Genomic DNA, 25161 nt, shown 5'->3' with positions numbered 1-25161 from the left:
TAGTCTCCAAAATACTTAAAGATCAAACAGACAATTGCTGCATTTTACATTTTGAAATAAATTGCATTCGAATATTTAGTCTTATTTAAACAACAATTTTGAGTATTGACATTTTTTTGAGAGAGCAAAGATCCATTCATATATCTTCAATTAAAATTGTAATTTAAATATTGAAGAAAATTGTTTCTTAAAACAATGCTAGTCACACTCTGTATATAACCCTTTTAGTATTTTCTTTTTAAGGATTTAATATTTAATTTGGTTGCCATCTATATCTCATTACTGAAAAGTTTCTCATTACTGAAACATTTCCTCCACCAAATATATTAAAAGCGTCATGTCAATAACCATTATCTCTCAAAACACATGATAATGACCCTGCATGTAACTTGAGTGTGACGTAATGGAGGATTGCAGTACGTTTGGGGATGTGGATGTTTAGGACATTGAGTGAAAGTGTACAGGAAGTTCAGATATCTCAAAAACTATAAGTTCTCTAATGGGCATTTATCAGATATTCCTAAAAGACGATTTGAAACTTTCTATTTCACTAAGATTACTTATTAACTACATGTAGTTGTATTGACACATTCAGATATTATTATATTCATAGATATGCCAGAAACAATTTGTTCAATATTTCTCCTTCCTAAGGTACACTGATAAAGAATGATTCAAAGACAGAGAAAACTTTTCATTTCGATTCACATATATTTGTATAGCCAGTGCTTTCCTCAATCGTTTCAAAGCAGCTTTACAGAAAACTCTTAACAGTAAAAGAAAAGGTTACCATGACAGTCAACGTGACCTTACATGTAAACACATGGTTGTTATTAGGAGTGTTGTTAAGATGTTTATGAAAAGTTGTGAGAGAACAAACAATGATCTTTTCTTTAATCCATTCACTCTGTCTCATCTCTTGTTGTTTTTAAAACAATGCAGAGAGAAATTTTTTTGTAAGAAATCAAAGTGCTCAAAGAGGCTGAGTTGGAGTGGGTTCTTTTCGAGACTACAGGATGGGAACATTTAGTTTTGATCTCTTTTGAAGTGCAAAGCAGAGAAAATCTATGGATGTAAACAAATGATGTGACCTCTTCAAAGATGCATTACATTCAAAGGAAAGCATAAACACAAATGAAGTGATGAGTGAAAATGATTAATATGAAATACTGCTGTACATCTCACACAGAGCTGTAGCCTACAAAGGAAGTGTTTTTTTCAAAGTTTATGATGATTGAAAACGCGATTGATGTAGCAACTGTAAAGAGAAATTATCAAAAAAAGCTTTACTGAAAATCATTTGAGGATGGACTTTTATCCCATATTCTGTATTATTATATATTTTTTAAATCAGCCCCCCCCCAACCGTCCCCCGTCCCCGTCCACCTCCCCATTGAAACTATAAAGTAGCAGCTTATAGAGACAAAGATTAAAGGACAAGATTTGTCATTATATGCAAATACTCTTAACACTGCATTATTTCTTTGAGAAAAATATACAAATACTTATCCAAAATAATTTCAGCAAATGATATACCATTTTCTGCTAATTTTAAAACCTTTGTTGCTTTTAGTAACTAAACAACGTATATTCATCAGCAAAAATATTTAAAGCATAAATGACTTACGTATATTGTGATTGTACTATAGCAGTTAATGAGCCCAATTTGCATATGCTCCAAAACAAGTCTATTCAATCTCACTTAAGGACAATGTCTCGAATTACGACTGTAACACTTGTTCCCTGAGAATCGACACATTGGGGAAACGCCTTCAGCGTGATGTGCCTGAAGCCTGTATGGAACTAGTCCAATCTCGATTGGTGTTGCGTCATTACATCACTCGTGACGTCGCATGTGACGTTGATGCGGAAGTTATAAAAGGACACTGGATCACAACAGTGTCAGCTTCTGATAGGCCGAATCAAGTCGTTCTCAGGAGCGCAGGAAATGTGGCCGAGGGACGCAGCATCAGTTGTAACCCGAGACGTTCCCTTTCGAGGGAACTAGCGCTGCGTCGAGAATTGACACATTGGGGAACGCAATGCCCACTGCGCCACACTGACTAGTGCCCGCCCTGGTGTGAAGCAATCTGGCACACTCAAGACGAGAGAACTTATGAACCCGTGTAGAGGGCAGATCCAGACTATAATGTTTTATGAAGGTGGTTGGGGAGGCCCAGCCGTCGGCATCACATACATCTTGAAGGGAGACCCCTGCTAGCAGAGCTTTAGAGGATGCCACTCCTCTAGGTGAGTGAGCTCTTATCAGGAGAGGCGAAGGCAAATTGTGGGCCTCACAAGCTGAAGAGCTGGCCTCTACTTTCCATCTGCTAATAGTTTGTTTAGAGGCAGGGGAACCCTTCTTAGGTGACCCAAAACACACAAGCAGCTAGTCTGACTTCCTCCAGCCTGAGGACCTGTGTATGTAGGCCTCCAGAGCTCGGACCGGGCATAATAGATGTAGCTTAGCTTGATCAGCCAACATATGCGGTGGAGGATGGAATGCCTGCAAGATTACAGACTGTGCCACATTTGCAGGCACCTTAGGCACATAGCCGGGTCTAGGGTGGAGAACAGCTCTCACTTTGCAATCTCAAAATTCCTTCCAGTTGATAATACCTAGAATATCAAAATCGACTGCTGGTGGTAGATCCTCTTCCTATTTAGCACCAAAACTTTGGAACAATCTTCCTAACATTGTACAGTTCAAATCTAGACTAAAAACACATGTCTTTGGCTTAGCATTCACACATAACACATTATAGATAATTCTATGTTAGGCTGCATAGTTTAGATCAGCCGGAACCGGGAACACTTCCCATAAATCCTGATGTACTTTGTAAATCATAAGAAGGATGGCGTCTACGCTAATATTTGTCTCTCTGTTTATCTCGAGGTTTACCGCAGTCCGCTGGATCCAGGCTGTATCCGGATCTGATGAAAAACCTGCGTGTGGACATAACGACAACGCAGTTTTGAAGTTCTCTCCCTAGTGAAGGCCTCCTTCCCTTTACCTCTGTACTCATAAAACGTTGTCGGGATAATTCCGATTCACGTGGCTATGCGGAAGGGATAAAAAATTCTCAGAACCACAAGGCACTGTTTTATGCAAATGAACGGCCGGATCACATTAAAGAATTTTCTGTTAGAACGGTGTCATGTTAGCGGCCCCTAAGTTGATAACTAATGATCATTGCGACGGAAATGAATCAATCAAAACTAAGTTTAGCTGGACAATAAATTTATTCTAGAGCTGCTGTAAAGCCAAAACAATCTCTGTTACTTTAATGACCTATTATCGCTGTAAAGCTGCTTTGAAACAGTCCATATTGTTAAAAGCGCTATATAAATGAAGGTGACTTGACTTGACTTGATTTTGCTAGGAGTGAACTCGAGATAAGAGGGAGCAACAGATAGCGCCTGCAGGTCCCCGACTCTTTTTAGGGACATGGTAGCTAACAGGAGGGCTACCTTCAGGGTTACATATTTCTCAGACACCTCGTCCAAAGGTTTGAAGGGTGCCAGGGATAATCCATAAGAACAACTGCCAGGTTCCTGGTCTGGACGACAGGCCTCATCCTCCTAGCTCCACGAAGGAAATGTACTGTACTATAAGTGGGTGTCTCCCCAAAGTGCCCACCCCTAGAGGCGTGTGGAAGGCAGCTATGGCCGCCACATAGACCTTAAGTGTGGACGGGGAGAGCCCCCGAAGAAGCGACTCTGGAGGAACTCCAGCACTGAAGCCACTGGCAGTTAAATGGGTCCAACTGATGTTCTCTGCACCATAAAGTGAATACATTCCATTTTAATGCATACAATTTCCTCGTGGAGGGGGCTCTAGAGTTTAAGATGGTCTCAACAACCTCAGTTGAGAGACTAGCATTTACGAGTTGGTACCCCTCAGGGGCCAGACCCATAGCTTCCACAGCTCCGGCCGAGGGTGAGCCTGAGACAGAAGGTTCCTCCTGATGGGGATTTACCACGGAGGGCCTGTTAGGAGAGCTATTATGTCTGAAAACCATACTCGGGCCGAAGAGTACAGGCTACTAGCGCCAAGCTGATCCCGTGCCACCGGACCCTCTCTAGAACCTCTGGGAGCAGAGAGATCGGCCGAAATGCATACAGGCGTTTCCTCGGCCACGCCTGCACCATGGCATCCAGTCCCAGGGGAGCTGGATGTGTGAGAGAAAACCAGAGCGGACAGTGTGTGTTCTCGTGAGAGGCGAACAGATCTACTTCCGTCTGACCGAACTTCATATCAACTCCACCATCTCGGGGTGGAGTCTCCATTCAACTGGCCTCAGCCCCTGCCTCGACAGGATGTCTGCCGACACGTTTTTGTCCCCGGGAATAAACATTGCTCTGATTGAAAATAGTAGTTTGCCCTGGGACCACAGAGGAACCTTGTGTGCCAGTCTGCATAGAGGGCGCGATCTCAGACCCCTATCGATTTATATATGAGACCACCGAAATATTGTATGTTCGTACTAGAACATGATGGCCTCTGATGTCAGGAAGGAAATGTCTGAAAGCCATAAATACTGCCAACATCTCCAGGCAATTTATGTGCCATGAGAGATGGTGGTCCTTCCATGGACCCCTGGTGTAGCGGCCCTCCATGACCCCTCCTCAGCCTGTGAGGGATGCATCTGTGATCACTATTTTTCTCTGAGACGGTGCTTCCAACACAGGGCCTTGGGACAGGGACCATGGTTTCTTCCATATGACCAAAGAACGAAGGCATTTGCGTGTTACTTTGATTGTGCAAAATGGGTTCCCCCTCTGGGAAAACCCTCTGGTCCTGAGCCACCACTGCTTGCCCCTCATATACAGCAGGCCAAAAGGTATTACGTTGGATGCAGCTGCCAGAAGACCCAGAACCCTTTAAAAATATTTGACAGTGTTGGCCTGGCTTAGCTTGATACTTGTGACTTTGGTCAAGATGGTGTTTATACAAGCAGGAGACAACTGTGCCCACATCATAACTGAATCTCACACTACCCCCAGGATTGTCGTTCTCTGAAGAGGAATTAGTAAAATTTTCTTTACATTGAGTCTCAACCCCAAGCACCTTAAATGGCTCAGAACAACATCTCGATGTTGAACCGCCATCTCCTCTGACTGTGCCAGAATGAGCCAGTTGTCGATGTAATTGATAACACGAATGCCCTGAAGTCTCAGTGGAGCTGGAGCAGCATCCATGCATTTTGTGAACGTGCGAGTTGACAATGCAAGGCCGAATGGAAGAACTCGGTATTTTCCCCCATAAGCAAATCTCAGAAACTTCCTGCTATGGGGAAGGATGGATATGTGGAAATACGCGTCTTTTAGATCAATCGTGACAAACCAGTCCTTGGACCTGATCTGACTCAAGATAATAGGTATGGTTAACATTTTGAATCTGAACCTCCACAGAGACCGATTCAACACCCTGAGATCTATTATAGGACGTAACACCCCATCCTTTTTGGGAACTATGAAGTACCGGCTGTAGAACCCGGATTCCCTTTCTTGAAGAGGAACCTGCTCTATGGCTCCCTTTGCTAAGAGGGACTGAACTTTTTGTTCCATGACCCGACCCTGCTTGGGGCTGACTAGCTTGTGAACCACCCCGCTGAATTTTGGTGGACGATACTCAAACTGAATTCTGTACCCTTTTTCCAATGTGCACAGGACCCACTGAGATATATTTTGAAGACCTTTCCAGGTGTCTAAATACATTACTATGGGGACTAGTCTCTCTGGACTGGCCTCGGATGTTGAGCTTTGAGCGATTTTGGTGACCTGAAGCAGTTGACTGGCAGGAATTAACCTATTTATATTTTATGCAGGCCTCCTGAGAGGAAGCGACCTCGACAGGGCCACAAAGTTTTCGGATGGACACTGCGATATGCGTTGGCTGGAAACCGATGCGTCCCGAAACGCCGGTGGCAGCGGGAAGCAAACATCGATTTCCTTAGGGCGAGATGTTGATGTTTGCTCAAGGGGGGGACCGCCCTCAGAGGACTCATTGCGCCAGGGCCTCTTCGCCGAAGACTTTCTCGCCTGAATGACAGTCCTCAGATCGGCCTTCGGTTTGGAGGACTTCGGCTTGGAGGACTTCGGCTGGGGGTGTTATCTCTGGCTCCAGGTCTTTTGTGGGGGAGCACGAGAGGCAACACTCGCCTTCTGCTGCTGCAGGTGCGAGGAGCTAGCGGCTGCCTCGTGGGACTGCCCCCTGGCAGCAGAGCCACGAGATCTGGAACAACGGTGGGGAATTAGCTGTTTAAATGCAGCTGACTGTCGCTTCGCCTCCTAAAACCATTCGATGACAGTATTGACTGTGTCGCCGAAAAGGCCAGAAGGTGAAAGCGGGGCATCGAGGAGGAAGGCCCTGTCCTTCTCCCCAATGCCCGACAGGTTCAGCCACAGGTGTCTCTCCGTAGCTACTAATCCTGCCATAGAGTGGCCGATGGCACGCACCTTCTCCTTTGTAGCACGGAGAGACAAGTCAACTGCTCGACGAATTCAGTAATATCGTCGAGGGTGACCTCCCTGCTGTCCTCCACCTCTTTGAGGAAGTCAGCCTGGTATGTCTGCAATAACCCCATTGTATGCAGGCATGCACCAGCCCGACCCGCCGTCATATATGCCTTCCCCACCAAGGCCGATATAGTACAGCAAGGCTTGGAGGGGAGTGCTGGAGCTCTCAGGGATGAAGCAGCGTCGGGTGAAAGATATGAAGAGAGAGTTTCTTTCACCCGCGGCATCACCCCATAACCGTTCTCTTTCGAGCCCATATATATATATATATATATATATATATATTTCTTTTGGGACATGCTTCTTTTGTAACATGCTTGCTGAAGATCAGAAAGCTGAGGCTGTTGTGATCCAGCGTCCTTTTATAGCTTCCTGATGACAATGCAGTGCTGAAGTGCCAACTAGCCTCTCCCTATGGAGGATCCCTATACCACTCTAAGGATAAAGCGTTGTGGAATTTTTCGGTTCGCGTACCTACCAAAAGTGATAAGATAAAATAAAAATTCTGCATCAAATTTTATAGACAAGTAGTTTGTTTAGGCATGGTTTGTAAGGAATTACAAACCTGCGCACAGAGCCGGCCCGAGCCTTTTGGGGGCCCTAAGCAGAATTTGATTTGGGGGCCCCCTCCCACTATGCGAAGTCACCTGTGCTTGACATTTATTGACACAAATGTCACGCAATAATGATACATTATAAATGAATACAGTGAGGTTCTGTACTAAATAACCTGCTAAATAAATACTAAATAAAAAATAGATGCCTACTTAAATAAAAAAGTTGAAACTTTTACTTTACTCTTTTACTAACTCTTTGAAACTTCTTAAAACAAACTGTCTCAAAACGTATATAAAATAAATTATTTGCAAAAAATAATGACAAAACTGAGAACCAGAAACATAATAAGAACAAGGGCTCAACAATGACAATTATTTTTGAAAACTGTAAAAAATATTATTATTATTTCTCTACTGTCTCAATACAGTGTAACTGTCCTCAAAATCTTTTTTATTATTATTATTGTAACAGACTTTGTTGGATTGTACGTGACAGAATCCAACAAAGTCTGTTACTATAAAACCGGTAATGTACTGGCGCTCGTTGTATGTGTGTATGCAATCTATTTTTCCCCTCGGGGCTTGCTGTAGATAGGAATTGGTCGTGCGCACTTGGTACTGGAGCGTCGCGGGTTTTTGGAGTTAGTGATCTGATGTGTGGTATAATAAAGTGGAGAAGAGTTCAAACTGCTATGTTTATTATTTATTCAAACTGCTAACCTTACACCAAGAAGTTTAAGTTCCCCTGCGGCTATTTTCTCCAACTTAAACCGATAGCTGCTACCGTGACTATGCGCAGTTGCGCACGAATTGTCTATGCACTCGCGAGGTGACTAGATTATGCCCATGACTTAAACGCTGGCAGACACAGCAGCAGTTGTTGGCAGGTATATTGATCAGAATTTTCTTGTCTTGAATTATTCATTCATATTCATTCATTCATTTATGTCACTTGTTTAAGTCATCAAAAAAAAAAAAAAATTAAACTCGATTGGGGGGCCCCCTGGTGGCCAAAGCAGCCGCTTAGTTCGCTTATGCCTCGGGCCGGCCCTGCCTGCACACATAATAACGCACATAACTATAGAATCAATTCTTAATGCGCATGTGAACGCCATCAGCGTCTATCACAGGTTCACGTTTAAAGTCTGTTTAGCGAGTACGGTGTCGTCTTAGCGGCACCTAATTTAATAACAAATGATCATTTAGACGGAAGTGAATCAATCAAAACTAACTTTAGCTGGAAAAAACATTTTTCAAGAGCCACTATAAAACCAAACCAATCTCTGTTACCTTAAATTATATGTTTATCTCTGTAAAGCTGCTTTGAAACAATCTACATTGTTAAAAGCGCTATATAAATGAGGATGACTTGACTTGACTTGACTTGACTTCCGCATCCCCGTAACATGCGACGTCTCGAGTGACGTAATGACGCAACACCAATCGAGATTGGATTAGTTCCATACAGGCTTCAGATGCATCACGCTGAAGACATTCCCTCGAAAGGGAACAATTTATTTCTACACAGGCATCTTCCAACTATGCCAAATGTACAGTGTTTCTAGTGGAACTTTTAACCAGACTGGATCCTTTTTTCTTTTTTTAATAGTGTGTAATCCATCCCCAACCTCATTAAACTGATTAATTGTATTTAAAAAATGATTCAATCATTTAAAAAACCAAAACAAAAAACAAAACAAGATGTTTTTCTCAATTTTAAAATATAATTGCTTGCAGTTTTTGATTATTGTTTATTATAGAAATGAAAAATCATTGTATTATATTTATAATCATAATAATAACAACAATACTATTTAATGAGTGTACATCTTAGATAAACTCACCTCAGTAAACCCTTTTCTAATTAATATTTAATTACTTCTGTAATTAAATATTTAATAACATGTAATTTAATATTTTGCCGTGCATAGCAACAAATTGTTGTTTAGGAAAGTGTTGTGGTGGTGCTTGTTTCTATTTGCAGTTTTGGTAAAGAAAATAAATTCAAAAGGGCTTTTTTACCCCAAGGGGCCTTTAGCCTTTTTGCTCCCTACTTTCTGTTCAATTATTTTCAGCAGCAAGGAAATGATCATATCATATATCGTCACAATCGCATTTTGCATACGATGGGTAGAAATTTCAGTTATCTGAGTTCCATAATGTGCTCACACACCGTGTTTAAAACAAACTACATAAACAATTGAATCACTATCTACATAGCTGTTTAACATTCCCAAAAGAAATGTGTGACTTCTCAGCACCCCTCATCTACACTGACACGACATGTTTTGCCTTTGCCAGCAGTTCGGAGCAAACGAGCGTCTGGTTGAGAGGAGAACAGGCTGTTTTTCTCGAGAGATTTATCTCCTTTTCTCTGTTCTCTTTGGTGGCAGGATCTTGCTGCAGGACAGAGTCTGCTCATTATGGCTCAGCACAGGGCTTGATGTAATTACACTCTTCGCTGGCGCTTCAGGTGCTGCAGTGCCTGTTTGATCTGTGTTATTGGAGTGGGCAGCTTCTGAAATGGCAGAAACATACACACGAAACAACATTGGACTTGCTTGAAATGAAAAAGAATAGACCATATTATAATCTGCATCTGAAAATCTGTTTAACAAGGAACATATAGGCTGAATGAATTTGCGGGCTTTGAATTATTTAGTTGCATTTCAGTGCAAAAACTCCCTCAGTCCAGTTTAACAAGGTGCTATTGTGCTGGGTTTGTGCTTTCTAAGAATATAATTGTGCTTTCTAAGAATATAATGTTTCTCAATCCCAAAATACACCACAATAAGAAGCGTTGACATCCACTACACAGGGAATAAGGGGGCGACTTCGGACACAAACATAGAGTGCCGAAGTTATGACGTCACTTTGTAGGCCAAAACGCGGAAATGAGTTAGCATTTTAGCACTTCCGGTTCCCTCGCCCTAAAGTCTATGGGTTTTTTAAATGGGGTTTTGCTAAATCACCTGGAATAAGGTCTGTGGTTAACAAAGCCTCTAAATATTTTCACGTTTTGATCTATGACATAAAACACACCAGTTATAACCTGCTTGTGGTTTTTTTAACTTTATTTTGTCTGCTTGTGGTTTTTTAAACTTTACATAGGCTTCAAAATGTATACATTTTGGATTAACTTGTAAAGATTATCTTGATAGACAAAACGTGTAAGGGTCACAACTCTTTGTTGAACACAGATCTTATTTTTTGCAATTTTCCAAAAGTCTATGGGGAAAATGCATAGCTTTTCGATCGAGGGAACCCATGCGCTGCTAACTTCCGAGTTGTCCTACAAAGTGACGTCATAACTTCGGCACTTTATTGTCATTTTGTGATTCACAACTACTTCATTGAAACTTCTGGTGCATAAAACCATATCAGATTATAGGTATTTTTGGCAAACACATAATACGAATTTATTGATCTTTGTTTATGTTATAGTTATTACAAACGCAACTGTTCATTGTTAGTTTATGTCAGCTGCTGGTCTATTATATAATATTAACAGATAAAACTTTTGATTTGAATAATGCATCAGCAAATTGAATGAACGTAAACGGTTAATATATGCTTCAGAACTATATTATTTGGTCTTCAACTACTAACATTTAAATTAATAATTTGATACAATGATATTGCGTGTATACATATTTTTACATTTTACTTATATTTAAAAAAACCTGTATATAATTACAGCTGTGACTAATTTATGTAATTACATCTACAATTACAGCGTTAACCCTTTCCTTTACTCCTCAACCCACCCTTAAACCTAACCATACCACAAAACCAGTACCATAACCTTTATATAAGTGTTTTGCAATGCAACATCAACACAATAAGTACACTGTACCTAATATTATTTTTTACAATGTGTCCTTTTTACAATGTTATATGTACTTACTATAGTAATTACTATAAATTATGCATAATTGCATGCAATTAACCCTAACCCTAAACCAAACCCTAATTGTAAACCAAACTCTTTAGTAAGTAGTTAATTATTAATAATAATTATTATTAATCGATACTTAAATTACACTATAACACAGACACCGTAAAATAAAGTGTAACCCAATTATTTTGTTTATAATAAAATTACAATTATGATATAAAGTGACCATATTTTTTCATAGTTCATGTTTACTATGTAGTTAACTAATGTTAACAAATGGAACCTTATTGTAAAGTCTTACCACGTTGTGCAAATAATATGCATTAAGCTCTATCACTATAATAGCATTGTTTGGTATATTTAGGTGTTGGCTAAAATAAAAATAAAAAACATTTATAAACAACTGTTTTACAAGCCAAACTTACCAGTTCAATATTTAAATTTCCTAGAATTTATATCCTCCTATGTAAATCTTGGTGGCCATCAAAAACACTGCACATTCACAGCTGTCTCTTTAATGAGAGAGGTCTGGTTTTACTACGCAAATGACCATATGAAGGGAGTATTTACAGAGCATTATCTTGCCTTCCATCTGAGCCCTGCACAGTCATTATCTGGTTCCTGGTTTTGTTTTTGTGTTTTCGAGCCACATTTGTTTCCATTTGTGTGCATGCACAAAAAGCTGGCTCAACATCATTGTGCCAAAAGGGCACGATTAACATCCTGGTCCACGTCTAGTTCGCTATCTTTGTGGGGGCTCTCTATAGATGAAATGGTTTTTATATTGTACAAACTGTATTTTCTATCCCTTCACACTAACCATACTCCTAAACCTACCCATCACAGAAAACTTTCAGAATTTTTACATTTTCAAAACATCTCATTCTGTATGATTTATAAGCTTGTTTTCTCATGGGGACCTCAATTTAGGTACCCATGAGTCTGTGTGCATTTAGATTGAAGTCCCCATGAGATAGAAGAACAAGCACGCACACACACACACACATGCACACACACACACACACACACACACACGCACGCACGCACGCACGCACGCATGCTCGCACGCACACGCACGCACACGCACACACACACACATGCACACACACATGCACACACACACGCTAGCACATTTATACCTTGTTACCTTGGCATTAACTAATATGGATTGAAACATGCCTGTTGTACATAGTTTCAACACTGAGGTAACGCCACCACGACTGTGTCTAATGAGCACTACCATATAAAAAGAAATTTGGCATGTGAACTGACAGGCTATTTGTAAATGGAACAGATACATAGTGGCCATAACAAGCTTTTGGACCAATAATGCATGCATTTCTTTGCATTATATAACAATATATCAAACTAAGTGCTATTTATTTTTAAGGAATACAGCACAAACACACATTTCAAGCAAAACATTTGACAATAATTACATTTTACAATAATAAATACAAGCTTATTTAAATGATAAAACAATGTATTATTCAAAATGTAGATGAAAGTTATTTGATGGGCTGACTTTATGCAATATCTTCAAACGTTTGGAGTCAAGTTCTTTAATTTAATTTATTTAAGAAAACAAATTATACTTTTATTCAGCAAGGATGCTAAAGTCACCAAAAGTGACAGTAAAGACTGTCCAAGAATCCAAGGCTCTAAGAATCTGGGGGGAAAAAAGAATCACGGTTTCCTCAAAAATATTAAGCAGCACCACTTTTTCAACGTTGACAATAATAAGACATGTTTCTTGAGCACCAACTCAGCATATTGGAAGGATTTCTGAAGGATCATGTGACACTGAAGAGAGTTATGACTGTTGAAAATTCAGCTTTGTCATCGCCGAAATAAATTACATTTGAAAATATGTTTATCCAGTAAAAACACTGGTTAAACATAATAGCAAAACTGTTGCAGAAATGTCAGTTTAGCTCTAGGAAGAGGTCTTGCATCATTTGTTTGCATATGCAGTTTCAGATTGGTGTGATATTTACTAATACAAATACATTCCGACATTTATTGAGTGTGACTAATTTTTAAGCATCCTAGAGTTTCTGAATACGATTTGGGGCCACTGTATGTGCTTTTAATTAATTGAATATGCTTATATGCATTTTTTTGTCTTTTCAATTGGGCCTAACTTAAATAATTTAATTTGTGCGGAAAGAATAAATGGATGCGTGCTATTTAAATGAAAGTAGTTCTTGTAGGTATTTGAAAAGAGCAGTACAAACAAAAAAAATTTAATAAAGAACGGTTTTGGTGATCCTGATTTATAGTCTGGACAAAGCTAAATGGAAATGCTCTTTTTTGTTGGCATTTAAGAAAAAGTAGCTTTTTGATATAACTCAGTTGAAGGAATGTCTTTTTACTTCCGCCAATCCTCAAGGGATTTCACCCCCAGTCACAAGTCATACGTCTATTTCTAGGAATGAGAGTGGTAATGAATGTGAACATGTTTGTGTCTGACACTGTTTACTTTGGCAACCTCCCATCGCCCATCTGCTTCGTCTCAATTTTCCACCTCTCCCTCTCTTTCTTCTTATATCTCTCCATTCTTCACACTGATCCACTCCTTCTTATAATGGTTGTGTGAATGAAACACTCTTTTCAAGAGGCTAAATGAAAAGGCTGAGAGAGATTTCCACGCAGGAAGCCAAGCAGCCGCATTATTATTATTCAAATTTGTCTTCTCCTGGGAATACAAATATTACTGAAATTCGCATGATTGCCATTAAGCAACTTTGAGTAATTCCATGATGATTCAGAACAAGAGGAGGAAAACAAAGTAAATCCAAAGCTTAACGTTTAAGTGTCTGAATTACATGGTAATAAGAAAAGGACAAATTCAGGCATCATATTTTTTTTATATAAATAAAAGAAAGGACACGCTCTTATCTTGGTACTTTTTAACTTGAATATTAAACAATCAGACAATCAATCTTATAGAAAATAATTTAAAATGAATTGTTGCTGATATGTACATCTGAAAAAATAAATAAATCTTCAGAACTTTAATGGGATTATTAATTTTATATGATCAACAAACATACATGCATATAGTTTTATGCAGATATTTTGAATAAGCAAAGGAACTCTGTAGTCCTTACTGACAATTTTGACAATCTTATTAGACTAGAATTGTATTATCTATTAACCACAAAATTAATCATTTTTAAAATAATTATAAAAACACTTTTTACAAAGAGCTAAAACTGCTCTTAAAATTCTTATTGAATTAATTTACTTTCTCTTAGTTTATGTTTAGGTGATGATAGCCATATTAAACTAAACCTGTCCTGCAGTGAACTAAAAATTTGCATTGTGGGGCATCAGTAAGGACTTCTGTAAGCACCAACCATGCTCATGTATGAATTAATGTTATTAGATTTAGTGACACATGTACACACAGTATAATAAAGAAACATGCAAGAGTATAAGTGTCTGAGAAACATATTTTAAATAATAATAATAAAAAAAACATGCAAAAGGACACTGAATATCACACTTTTGGGTTACATATTTTTGACATGCTGTTCAGACTGCAATAAATTGTGTACTTCTTACAAATTATGACTGGCTGCACATGCTAAGAGCAAATAATAGATGTTAACTTTAATAACATTTTTGCAGTAAACATTCTAGTGTATAGGTCTTACATTGTGTGTATGCTATCGTGATAAATGTTTGCTGTAGAAAGTTTTTTGCTGTTTGCTGACATTTCCTTTAGAATAAATGTGCCCAGTGCTTTATAGAGATTCCCTCCTACTTGATATTCCCATCTTAGCAACTTTCAATAGCGGTAACCCAAACAACAAGTTCCCAGAGACCGGAATGCATCTTAACATTTCACACTTTTTTTCTAAGCATTGACTTATAGTTAAGCTTTCGGTACTAAGTGGGTTGTTTCTCCATGTTTTCCGGTGGTTTACCATTTGGGCATCTTAATATTAACACAGACATTTCCAAGAAAAGGCCTACGCTCTCCCGTTCCCATTTCCCAGCCTCTTTCCCTTGATGAACTTGCTGCTTAGATGCTCAGGTCAGAATGTCCTCATTATAAGTACATGAACCACTCCTTCACTTACCCGAAAAGCCATAAATTACAAGTGGGGATCGGTTTTAGTCTTTATTTAGTCTACAAGGGTCAGAAAAGATGGTGACTCCAATTAATAGGACTTTAAGAGGCTCCAATTAAGAGGCGCTTCAAATCTTAGGCATTTTGCGCTTGCACAAATTAAATGTCTGCTAATGACAAATCACACTTTTATGAGGAGCAATGTATACTGTCTCTTAAACCCTGATCATTAACTTCTTTTATTGAAGTTCTTAACTTTGACATTCAGAGCACTGGGCAGGAATCACATTAATTTTACACAAATTTATGTTAGGGTGTTCTTGTTAGCAATGGGCCGCTTCAGTCAGCTGCAGGGAGACATTGTAACAGTGCCCGGTGTTTTCCACTTAAACCAAATAAACAACTGTGGTATCGTTTAATGAGCTTTAGAAATGTGCCAAAAAAGTGTATATTGAAGACTTTAAAAGTGTTTTCTATGACTGTGAAGGGACCAAAAAAAGAGTCTCCCTGCAGCTGGGCAAGTCAGTTTACTTGAGGAGTTCCTGATACTGCTCAGAACGCAGGAAGCGACCGAAGGAGTCTTTCTCCATCAGAGTGTAGATCCGGCTCTGAGCCAACTCGAAGGTGGCGGGAGAAAGATCCACCAGGTTCCTCAAAGTCACATCTTTGGTGAAGTGGTCGATGTTCACCTAAAAGCACGATGTTGGTAAAAAGGAAGAAGTTTATAAAAGTCAGTCACAAGATGCTGCAAATTGGACAAACAAATGAGTAAGAAACACATTAGGTCAACATTGGCAGTGACTGAGAAGTCTAGGGGGGCTGTTTAGCAGTCAACCTCCCAGAATAGCTAGAGCAAGAAGAACAAATGCCAATTGGACTGATTCCCTGTGGTTTCCAAACTCTATTACACCCTGACCATTATATTGATTGTATTGGTTTCCTTACATAATCTGGTATAGAAAAATGGCTAAAAAGTCTTTGACTTGTGTTATTTAAAAAAGTTTTGCAAGCAGCAGCAGTGTGCACAACTCTTTCCATTTGTTTTGACTATGCCCTACTCATCTATTGTTTTAAATTTATTTGCAATTGGATAGTTTTGTATTATTGTAATATGCAATATTAAAGTGTTGGATCATAATTTTGAATGCACAGTAACAGCAAAAAAAAAAAAAAAAAGGTAACAAAAATATTAAGGAAACAATGACAGAATTAGCTAAAGTTATGTTAAAATGGCAATAAGACTGTTTGCTTTTCACCGCTTTTAAAAATAGTTATGGTAACTAAGAAACAAATGGCTATTGTGACATTTATCAACGTTTGATATTGTATGTTATCTATGGCTATTACATAACAGATACTTTAAACCTCAGCACACGGCTGTGTCAACTTCCTGATACAAACTTTTTCAAATAACATTGTTTGCTAAATAATTTTAGACTAAATAGACTTATAGTATACTTTCTACAAGGACAGCATGGGTTACAGGGTTAAAACCTACAGCATTTTGGCTATTTGAAAAACGAAATGACCTCCATGCATAAGGCATGTTTTACTTGCTGGGACCAGCTCGGGATGCTGATTTGCTGATCCCCAGCATGGGAGGCAGAAGTGCTGGTGAACCAGCAACACCAACTCAGTTTTGCATAAAAACAGCACGACCATGCTAATCTACCAAATAGACTAGCAATATATTAGTTCTAGACCAACATGGAATTCATGCTAGTTTATGTTCAACAGGGCTGGCTATAACTCTAGTAGAAATCCCCATTTTCATTAGCTTACATCCAGCTTGAGATGCTGAAATAGACCTATCAAATATAAGTAACCAACAATCATGAAGTTAAAACAAGGAGCTTACACTGCTGCAAAAAAATGGTAATATTAGGACTGAAACAACTTATCGATAAAATAGATTAACCAATACTGGAAATAATCGAATTTGATTATCGATCAGTCGTGTCTGCGTGCTGTGCATGGAAACCATTCACCAACTCGCTTTACAGCATTGTATACATTTATATTGACAAAACACATGTGGAAAATTGCGGATAACACAGAGTGAGCTACTGTGGGAGTTGGCAATGCGCATCTATAGCAAGAGTTCATGATTTAATTTGGTGTGCTCTTTATACACAAAAGTCATATTTTCTGCGCATGCTATGCACATTTTACAAGTTGGCGTTGACTTTAATTGGTTGTCTAGCAACAGCATTCCAACAGGACTTTTGGTTGTTTAAAATTATAAGTAAAATATGTTAGAGTTAGGTTTAAAAGTTATGGGTAAGTAAGCCAAAGGTTAGTTTTTTTAGTTTTTTTTTTAAGAATGATCAATCTGTATGTATTTAAAATAATATCAGTCGGCTCTTTACGTGACTTTTTTAAATAGGCTACATAAAGATTGATAATTTCTTTCCTAAATCTAAGCCCAAACCTTTCCATAAACCTACAGATTAAACCTACCCAAGTTAAATGTATAAAATCGAAGCACAGAAAACACAGCAGCATTTGTAAAGCTTGCATTTGGAAAATGCTTTGTAAATAGCAATACCAATGAAATAGCTCTATGGGTTTGGATCTCCCACAAAGATGCGCACCTTACAGACCGCTCTTCCCATACAACGTAAATAAATAGAAAACCTTGGCTGTAAATGTCAAAATCATTTTCATTATACATTATTAAATTGCCAACAAGGGTTGGCAGGTTTGCGTAACAAAACCAGCCCAATTGCTATTCAAAACCCGCCCAATCACGGCCAAAACTAGCCCAAATTTGAGATATTTCCACGGATTAATCGATTAATCAAAGAAACACGACAGATTATTAGATTATCAAAATAATCGTTAGTTGCAGTCCTAGGTAATATTGAGCTCTAATAACCTTTCTCAGCGTCCTGAAGGTAAATTTATTTTAATCAAAGTTAATTTCCCTTAAAAAAGCTTGCAGATACTTAATTACTTTACAGTTTTTTTTATATCTCCTTGGGGACGTTCAGTGGGGAGAACATGGGCCTCAGCGTTTATACAGTGATCTAAACCACTGATAAACATATTTTCACAGGAGATGATTAAAGGGTCTGATGGAAAACTGCTTCCTTCTGCTGTATCTTTGAAGCACGGTGCTTTTTATCTTAACTTTGATTAGCACATTAAAAATCAGTGACAAAACAAACAAACCTCTTTGGGCCCACCAGTCTGAATGAAGTCCTCATAAATCTTCTTGGCTTTAGTGGCCATTTTAAGGGGGGACTTGGTCTTCTTGAAGCCCTCACAAGCCTCCCAGAACTCAATATTCTCCTCGCTGAACTCAGATCTGAGAAAGCTCTTGAAGGTGGCCAGGCCGTCTATGGAATAAAACATGTGGAAAAGCTATTAGAGTGAGTACAGCTCTGTGTGTTCTTTTTGTACTAATGTGTTGGGGTGACACCACCGGATACCGCTGTCCCGACGGCTCTTAACATCCTTATCCAAACATTACCACTATGCACGCCTAAGGCACACAGCCCTTAATGCAATTTCTCTCCAGTTCGTGTTGTATAACAGCATGAGGCATTCAAGTGCCACCTGATTAAGCTCGGTGGATTAATCAATGTAATTATTCATCATTAAATGCAGATTTATTTTTAGATTTGCTATTGCTTGTGAGAATGTTTTAGCTTCAACAAAAATATATGCTCTTATATTTGAATAGAAGCATATATAAAATTCCAATATGGCACAATTAAGCTAGTCTGCAAACAATTCTCTCAAATGAAATAAACATTTTTTCCAAGGCAAATTGTTGCAATTAAACATAACAAACTGGCTTTGAAACATATCATTGAATAAATAACAAAGATTTGTTTTCCCAGCTATTTGGAACAGAATAATGAAATAATTCAGTCCTTCTGTGCAGACAAATGATCTATTGCAAACTGGTTTGTTTAGGCTTGCTTGTGTTTTTGTAAAGAAAACCAACACATTTTAGATTTGCGTCAGGCGCAAGAGTCATTTATCCCGTCGGTATAATAGCAACAGCGCCCGAGATCCGCCCAAAAAGTTACTTGCGTTTCGCGTTTGATACTTGTGTTTCAGATTGTTAAAATAGGGCTCCATGTGTTTTTACATCGCTTTAACTCATCAAAATAGGTTAAGCAATTTATAACTTTTTATACAGTTATACAAGATTAATTTAAATTTTTTATTCATTTTTTAGTCAGTTTAATGTAATTTAAGTTGAAATGACTTAAAGGTACAATATGTAGGAATTTTGCAGTAAAATATCCAAAAACCACTAGGCCAATGTTATATATTTTGTTTAGTTGATTACTTACAATATCCCAAATGTTTCCAACTATTTGTAAATCGTGAGAAAATTGCGATTTTAACCTAGGAAACGGGACATGTGAGCAGGGGTGAGGAGTCACCAGTTAATGACGTCATATCCGCGTTCCCCTCGGTTTCCGCCAGGTTTGCGCTCGTACTGGCTATAGTAACCATGGCGACAGACGAGGACAACAGGGTTATGCCTGTAATACCTAGCAGGTCGCTCACGGATTTGTTCAAACATTATGGGCCATTGCAAGCAGACTTTGAGAGAAAAAGAGGACTAAAATGAAGATCAACATCTTTCGAGATGCCGAGACCTTCACGTCCGCGACTAACTTCGACTTGACAGAGACGCGAGTCTTGCATTTTACTTTATTAGACAGGTGAGCAAATGTACATAAACTTATCAATGTTATTTAGTTCAACATGATGAAATGTTATAATATGATCTGTATGTTATTCTAATGTTGATCTAGCTTACTGCTAGATCTCGTACAGCCAACAAACAACCTAACGTTAACTAACAACATTAAACACACTCAAATGCGGTTTAATGTGATAGTTTAACTGTTAGAGCAAGTGAAACAGCGCTGCGTTACCTCAAGTTTCATTCGTCTAATAAAGTGATCTGTGTGAGTATTAATTCAGCACTTGCGTGTAGTTTGGTAGAATGAAATGTCCTTATTCCTTTATCCGTGGGACTTGCGTTGCGTGTGGCGCTGGTATACGTGATACGTCTAGCAATCGCTCGCTGCTTCATACCACAGTCATGTTAAAAACATCAATGTATTCCATCAGCTTGACGACAAGGTCCATACTTACGCTTAATGAGGAATATACGTCATCAATATACGCCTTTGTTATTGTAAGAGGTTAGCGACCCCTTGTGGCGAAAATTCCTACATATTGTACCTTTAAACAACCAAGTTGAATGTACTTAAAAATTGAAGGCAGCAATCTTTTTTTAGAGTGTTGGTGTCAAAGGTGTGTATTGAAGTTTGACAATTTACTGCTGATAAACAATATACTTTAAAGCTGCTGAATAGAAGCAAATGCATTAAAAAAATGGTGCTAAAAATTGTGTTCTTTACAGATCCACTCTGGTAAGCCTCTATAATAATTTATATTTTGAGCAGTCAAGTTTGATTTGGTGGGATATTGTGTTGGTAAAATGAGAAAATATGTTCTGGCTTCAATTTCAGCACAAATGCTTACTTGCTCAGACTACAATTCTTTTGGATATACATCTTATAGGACTTTCTTCTTGCAATCATGCATCAGATTCATCTGTGGAATTTTTGTTTGTGTGCCTTTCTATAAATGTCCCTAATAAAGCAAAATCTGACTGAAAAAGAATCTGAAGAAAAAAACCTCTCAGGAACATCTTCTATTAACAAAAAAAAAAACATTTCATAAATAGAGCAATGCAAAAAGTTGTTTTTTAAAGGAATAAGGATAGTGTTATGATTAGGCTAGAAATTATAATTAACTCATACAAACTAAGCCTAGAAGTCGATGGAATGTTCTCATTTAGAAAATGTATGTTTATACAGTATATGTGTAAGAATCTTCTTTTTATGGTTCTAAAATACTTTCTCATTCTCATAGATGTGTAGCTTTTAAAGCTTAAAGTGCCCGTTCAAGCACAAGCTGTTTACACATACCGAATCAAGTGCATCAGAGCAACAATTTCTGTTCTCAACCGACAGATATAAACAAAGTTTTAAAATGTGTTTTACAGACTCAACAGATAAACTAAAGCTTCCAATGATTGGTCATGCCTGAAAGAACATTTAAGATGTCAAGATGCAACCAAATAACCATTAAGATAATAATCAAACTTACAGCTGTTGGAGAGGACTTTCTCGAGGGACTCGCGCCATTGGGCCGCTTCTTCAGGTGTGGGTCTGAACAAAACAAGCACATTTCGTCACTTTGTTTTTCTCCCCTTCGTATTTGGCCAACAAGTTGTTTCCATATACAACAAGCTGTTTTAAAATATGTGTTGTTTTAAAGCAAAAACTAAAACTTTGTGTCAGTCACGCATTACATGTGGTACATATATATATATATATATATATATATATATATATATATATATATATATATATTGCTCTAAGTTTATTTTCACGTCTCTTCTTGTCTAAAAGGTCTTAAACAGCTTATACAAGTTTTTTATTGAGGTAACTGTGTTTTCTATACACTGTGTATTATCCTGTTATCTATTCTGCCTGAATAACAATAACAATTCAACCCTATTAACAACACTTGCATAAGGCATTATGTAAGTAAATGGGACCTGAAGTGGTCTGCAAGTGTTTTTATGCTCAATTTGGACACAATTTACATTATAAACAGACTCTTTGCAGCTTTCCATCACAAGATTTACTAACATGGCCTTTCCCAATTTTGTCTCTCTGACGCACTTACTTGCTGCTCTCTACTATTCACCCTTTTTCTCCATACTTCAAATAGAGCTGGACTGAGGTTTAAAGATGTTCTCTATGCACTTAAAGGTGGAAAGCAATCTCAGGATGAAGATTGAAAACTTCGAACGATCATCCAGAGGTCATTTTCACCTTTAAGTGCAAACTTTAAATTAATGGTGACTTCAGTTTATAAAGTGGCTCTTTGTATACACAGACTGTATGGTCTATACAGTCCTCATCAGTAAGGAAGAGAAAGAGAGAGAGCGAGGAAGAGAAAACAATTAGGAGAGGCAAAGGGAGCCAAGAGGAACTCACTTCTGAAGCTTCTCTGGTTTCTTCTCAGGCTTTTCTTGGTAGGGGATAATAAGGTCGATGGAATTCTCTGGCTTCTGAAGCAGAGTTCCCAATTTAGTCTTGATCTCCTTAGCCCTGAAAACAGCACAAACACAAACGGATGTGCATTAGAGCTTTTAACATACATTTATAAACAATTCTATGATGTAATGTATGAGTTGTGCATTAAATTATTTTCAAAACATGCTGAGGACATTTCCTAAATGTACAATACCTGTCAACAGATTATATAATATCAGCGTAACTCATCTATTTTCTTCTCTCAAAGTACACAAAGAATGATAATTGGGTCTATTTAGTCTTTATTCTATTGCACGCCAGCCACAAAAACATTTTCTTCACAGCTTATTATTCCCTGACTTGCACAGCTGTAATCAGTACAGTAATTGCTACAGTTTGACAGATCACACAATAAAACACCATAAGTTCAAGGCGATCAGTTCAGACCTATTTCACAGTCGCTGTAGAGTTAAGAACAGACGTAATATCCTTTTGTACGGTTTTGGGGGGAAAAACACATATTTCTCCCAGATGACTGAGGATGCAGTGATCTCAAGCAAACTTGCTGATTTGTTGAGGTTTCTTGAATCTTTTTGCCACAGACTGATTTATTGCTCAAAATATACTGACGTCAAAACATTTCTCCTCTTACAAAGTCTAGATTAGTCACTTTAGATTAGGGTCCAATTTTCACCATTAGCCAAACTACAACTTTTGCCTCAGTAAACTCCTAATCACTGCTTATTAAAAGTATAGTAGTTAAGTTTAGGTATTGGATTGGATTAAGGGATGTAGAATATGGTTATGCAGAATAAGGCATAGGTGCTTTATAATTACTAATAAACAGGCAATATTCTATGCATTTAGTAATATGCATGCTAATAAGAAACTATTTAATAGTGAGAATTGGACCCTAAACCAAAGTGTTACCAAAATTATGATCAATTATATAATGTAACATTATAAACCACCACATGTTGCCACCTTAAAACTGTCTTTCAGATGCACAAATAGACTTCTCAGGAGTACTCCAGGCCTCAGGCCAAGCTTTAAGACCAAAGCCAAGAACAGTGAAATGTTTAGACAATGAATGAGCCAATAGCAGAAATCAGAATACGGCTCAACAGTTACAATAATGTCCTCAATGCTATACTTGGAATTCTGCTCCAAATTTTGTTATGAGCAGAGAACTAAACAGTGTGTATGTTCTGGTCTTTGGTAACGTTTGGGAACATTGATGTTTTCAAGGACAGAACTAGAAAAAAACTGTTGATACTATGACAAAAAGTTATCTAAGTGAAAAAGTATCTATATTTAATACTTATAAACAGTATATTAAACATTTTAAATAGGGGTTCAATAAATTATGTCCTTAAGTTTCTGCTTAACCTAAAAAAAAATACAAGTTTTAACCAGAAAACAACTTTGAACTAAAAAAATAAGTAAAGTCTTACCATATGCAATAATCAACACGCACTACCTAAACCATTTTTAGCATTACCAGCTGTTCCAGAGAACACAGATATTGCAAAATATCTGCAAAATACGCAAGCATTGAATCCCAAAGGAGGCTGTAAATTTAAAAGTAATTGACCTATGTAGCTGACATGGAGTGAATTTTAAATGAATCCATGATGCAAAAGATGTTTTACAGATCTTACCTTTCCAGACATGTCTGGGGCAGGGCAGCTAATCCTTTACACATTTTCTGAGATTTTCACTTGTTTGCAGTTTTAGTCCACCACTATTAGTTGATGTCTCCTCTCTCTCTTTTTGTCTTTCTGCTCCCCTCTATTATATGGAGAAAGCCTGCTGGCCCAAAGCCAGCAGCTCGAGAGCCAATCAAGTCTCGGCTTGCAATTACAATGGGAGCTGAGAGAGCTCTGGAGATAATCAACACAAGAAAGGACATTTTAAACTTGCCAAAGCACTGAAACATCAGTACATTTTAGATCTATATCAATGCATATCCTAGCAACAGAAACTTAATTATTATATAGAAACATTAAAATCTGTTTTGTAAAGTGAATTCATACAACACATTTCTAAGTTATTTTTTTTACTTTAAATCACTTTTATTGTGATTAAGTTTGACATCTGTAGTATCAAACATATTTTATTGTTTTTTTTTAGGTTTTTCTTTTAAAACATATAATCATCTAAGTGAGTCAAACTGTCTTATGTACTACTAACTACTAGCTATCTACTAACCAGAAGTGTAACTCAATTTTTGAGATGACCTTAACATACAGAAATTGGAAATTTCAAGACCTGTTACAGACTGAATGGTAACTTCTGAAGGTACAAATATAAAAGTGGTAAATGTATTAAAAAATGACAAAGCACAATAACATAAAAAACAGACCAATTTACAGTCAACTTTTATACAAATAATCTGCAAATATATGCGTGCATAAACAATACATTGGCAAACTATATTTTAAAATGATTTATCAAAATTTGCTTTCCACTAATTTTTTTTCAAGTTTTGTTCCTCAAATGCAATATTTGCATTTAACTAAATATATCAAATAAATCAATAGAAAGACTAGAAAGGCCTATTCTTTTTGTGTACTCAAACATTCCTTAAAGGGTTAGTTCACCCAAAAATGAAAATTCTGTCAGTAATTACTCACCCTCATGTTGTTCCAACTCCGTAAGACCTTCGTTCATCTTCGGAAACCGAATTAAGATATTTTTGATGAAATCTGAGAGCTGGATCTCTCCTCCATAGGCTTCTTGAGGGATTGAACTTGCAGGCCCCGAAAAGTTATTAAAGACATCGTTAAAATCGTCCAAGTGACTACAGTGGCTCAATCTTAAGTTTATCAAACGACGAGAATACTTTTTGTGCGCAAAAAAACAAAAATAACGACTTTATTTAAACTATTCATTTCCTTCTCTGTGGGCCTCGAGTCAGTTCACTAGTGTAATAGCGTAAGCGTCTATTGTTGTACGTCACACGCATCACACACATGACCAGCGTCGGCCAATAGTGAGCCTACGTGTGACGTA

At 37.8% G+C, this 25161-nt stretch overlaps 1 protein-coding gene across 2 annotated transcripts; it reads right to left on the bottom strand.

The window, feature by feature from the left end:
• Positions 1–13998: 13998 nt before the first annotated feature.
• On the bottom strand, positions 13999–24031 carry rgs5a (regulator of G protein signaling 5a). Of its 2 annotated transcripts, XM_077198504.1 has the most exons (6): positions 23808–23963; positions 22108–22221; positions 21209–21270; positions 18233–18399; positions 15578–15747; positions 13999–15405 (listed from the first exon to the last, which is right to left on the bottom strand). In XM_077198504.1, the coding sequence occupies exons 1-5, from the start codon at positions 23849–23851 to the stop codon at positions 15586–15588; spliced, it is 549 nt and encodes a 182-aa protein (XP_077054619.1). In that variant the 5' UTR covers positions 23852–23963; the 3' UTR covers positions 13999–15405; positions 15578–15585. The 2 variants fall into 2 exon arrangements, with proteins under 2 accessions (XP_077054619.1, XP_077054618.1); XM_077198503.1 differs by having other exon boundaries at positions 13999–15747; positions 23808–24031.
• Between the last annotated feature and the right edge of the window lie 1130 nt (positions 24032–25161).

The sequence above is a fragment of the Siphateles boraxobius genome, unplaced genomic scaffold (genome assembly GCF_051911475.1).
Source record: "Siphateles boraxobius isolate OS27281-9 unplaced genomic scaffold, OSU_SipBor_1 41, whole genome shotgun sequence".
Taxonomy (NCBI): domain Eukaryota; kingdom Metazoa; phylum Chordata; class Actinopteri; order Cypriniformes; family Leuciscidae; genus Siphateles; species Siphateles boraxobius.
This window is presented reverse-complemented; position numbering and strand designations above follow the sequence as displayed.